Source organism: Mesitornis unicolor, unplaced genomic scaffold, assembly GCF_000695765.1.
Source record: "Mesitornis unicolor isolate BGI_N332 unplaced genomic scaffold, ASM69576v1 scaffold46381, whole genome shotgun sequence".
Classification (NCBI taxonomy): Eukaryota; Metazoa; Chordata; class Aves; order Mesitornithiformes; family Mesitornithidae; genus Mesitornis; species Mesitornis unicolor.
This window is the reverse complement of record NW_010165306.1, coordinates 3,426-4,711: the sequence shown is the minus strand read 5'-3', so window position 1 is coordinate 4,711 and position 1,286 is coordinate 3,426. Positions and strand designations below refer to the sequence as shown.

The window sequence follows — 1,286 nt, the reverse complement described above, 5'->3', positions numbered from 1 at the left end:
CCTGGGCCTGGACGCAGCTCCGGGCCTGGCCTTGACACCCTTGGGTTGCGACCCCCGGGCCTAGACATTGCCCCTCCCCCCGGGTGTAGCCTGGACCCTCTCTGGGCCTGGATTACTTCCTTAGGCCTGCTCCTGCCTCTGCCCTCATTGCCTTGGCCTGGCCTGCTCCCCCCAGATCTGGCCTAGCCAACAACCCCTGAGTCTAGCCTGGCTCTGGCCCCTTTCCTGGGCTTAGATGCTGTCCAGCCAGGGCTGTACCACCAGCAGGCTCTGAGCTACCCCTTTCCCCTTTTGTCCACTCTCCCCCCAGGGTACCCCCAGCCTGGACCTGTGTCTTCCTAACCCCTCCACCTCGCCAGGCTGGGCTTGGTAGGGCAAGTTGTTACCCCCAGGGGAGGGGATACGGACTGCCCCATGAGGACTGGCCCCAGCTTGTCCTCTTGCTGTCCTGGCAGCTCCCCACAGGGGTGCAAGGCTGAGCCAGCACTCCTGGCTCTCACCAGGGTGATGGCATTAAGCAGCCGGCTCACCCAGTTGTCACCCTGTTGTCACCATGTCTCACCTCTGCCAGCAGTCGCCACCACCAATCATAACACAGGTCTTGCTTTGCAGAACCGCAATCCGTTGGTGGCTGTCTACTATACCAACCGAGCCCTCTGCTACCTGAAGATGCAGCAGCACGACAAGGCACTGGCTGACTGTAAGCGAGCCTTGGAGCTGGATGGGCAGTCGGTGAAGGCTCACTTCTTCTTGGGCCAGTGCCAGATGGAGATGGAAAACTACGACGAGGCCATTGCCAACCTGCAGAGAGGTGAGTGGGCATGGTGCCACTGTTCCCGTCCACCAAGAAAGGGCCAGGGGCAGGGAGAAGAAAGCCAGTGCTGGCTCTAAGATGCCCTTTCTCTCTCCAGCCTACAACCTCGCCAAGGAGCAGCGGCTGAATTTTGGGGACGACATCCCCAGCGCGCTGCGCATTGCCAAGAAGAAACGCTGGAACAGCATCGAGGAGAAGCGGATCAACCAGGAGAACGAGCTGCACTCCTACCTGACCAAGCTGATCATGGCAGAGAAGGAGAGGTATCACAGGGCAGTGGCAGCACCTGTGAAGGCTTTTTTAGTGCCATGAAGCTGTCACAGCTCTGCACAGTGCCTCTGCTTTCCTAGGGGCTCTCTCCTTGGCCAGGCAGAGCCCTGCAGCCAGGGCAGCAGCAGCAGGGAAGGGAGCGATAGCGTCCCTCTGTCATGCCTGATCTCTCTGCTCTGTCCTAGGGAGCTGGCCGAGTGCC

General features: G+C 60.6%; 1 protein-coding gene across 1 annotated transcript in view; it reads left to right on the top strand.

Moving 5' to 3' along the window:
- Positions 1-618: 618 nt before the first annotated feature.
- The window catches only part of STUB1 (STIP1 homology and U-box containing protein 1, E3 ubiquitin protein ligase), a 2,209-nt gene continuing 1,541 nt past the window's right edge, over positions 619-1,286 (top strand). The window contains exons 1-3 of the mRNA XM_010194575.1: positions 619-811; positions 912-1,077; positions 1,270-1,286. The exon at positions 1,270-1,286 is cut by the window's right edge and continues 92 nt beyond it. Of these exons, the coding sequence (XP_010192877.1) occupies positions 670-811; positions 912-1,077; positions 1,270-1,286 (325 nt within the window). The 5' untranslated portion in view covers positions 619-669. The remainder of the gene's footprint in view (positions 812-911; positions 1,078-1,269) is intronic.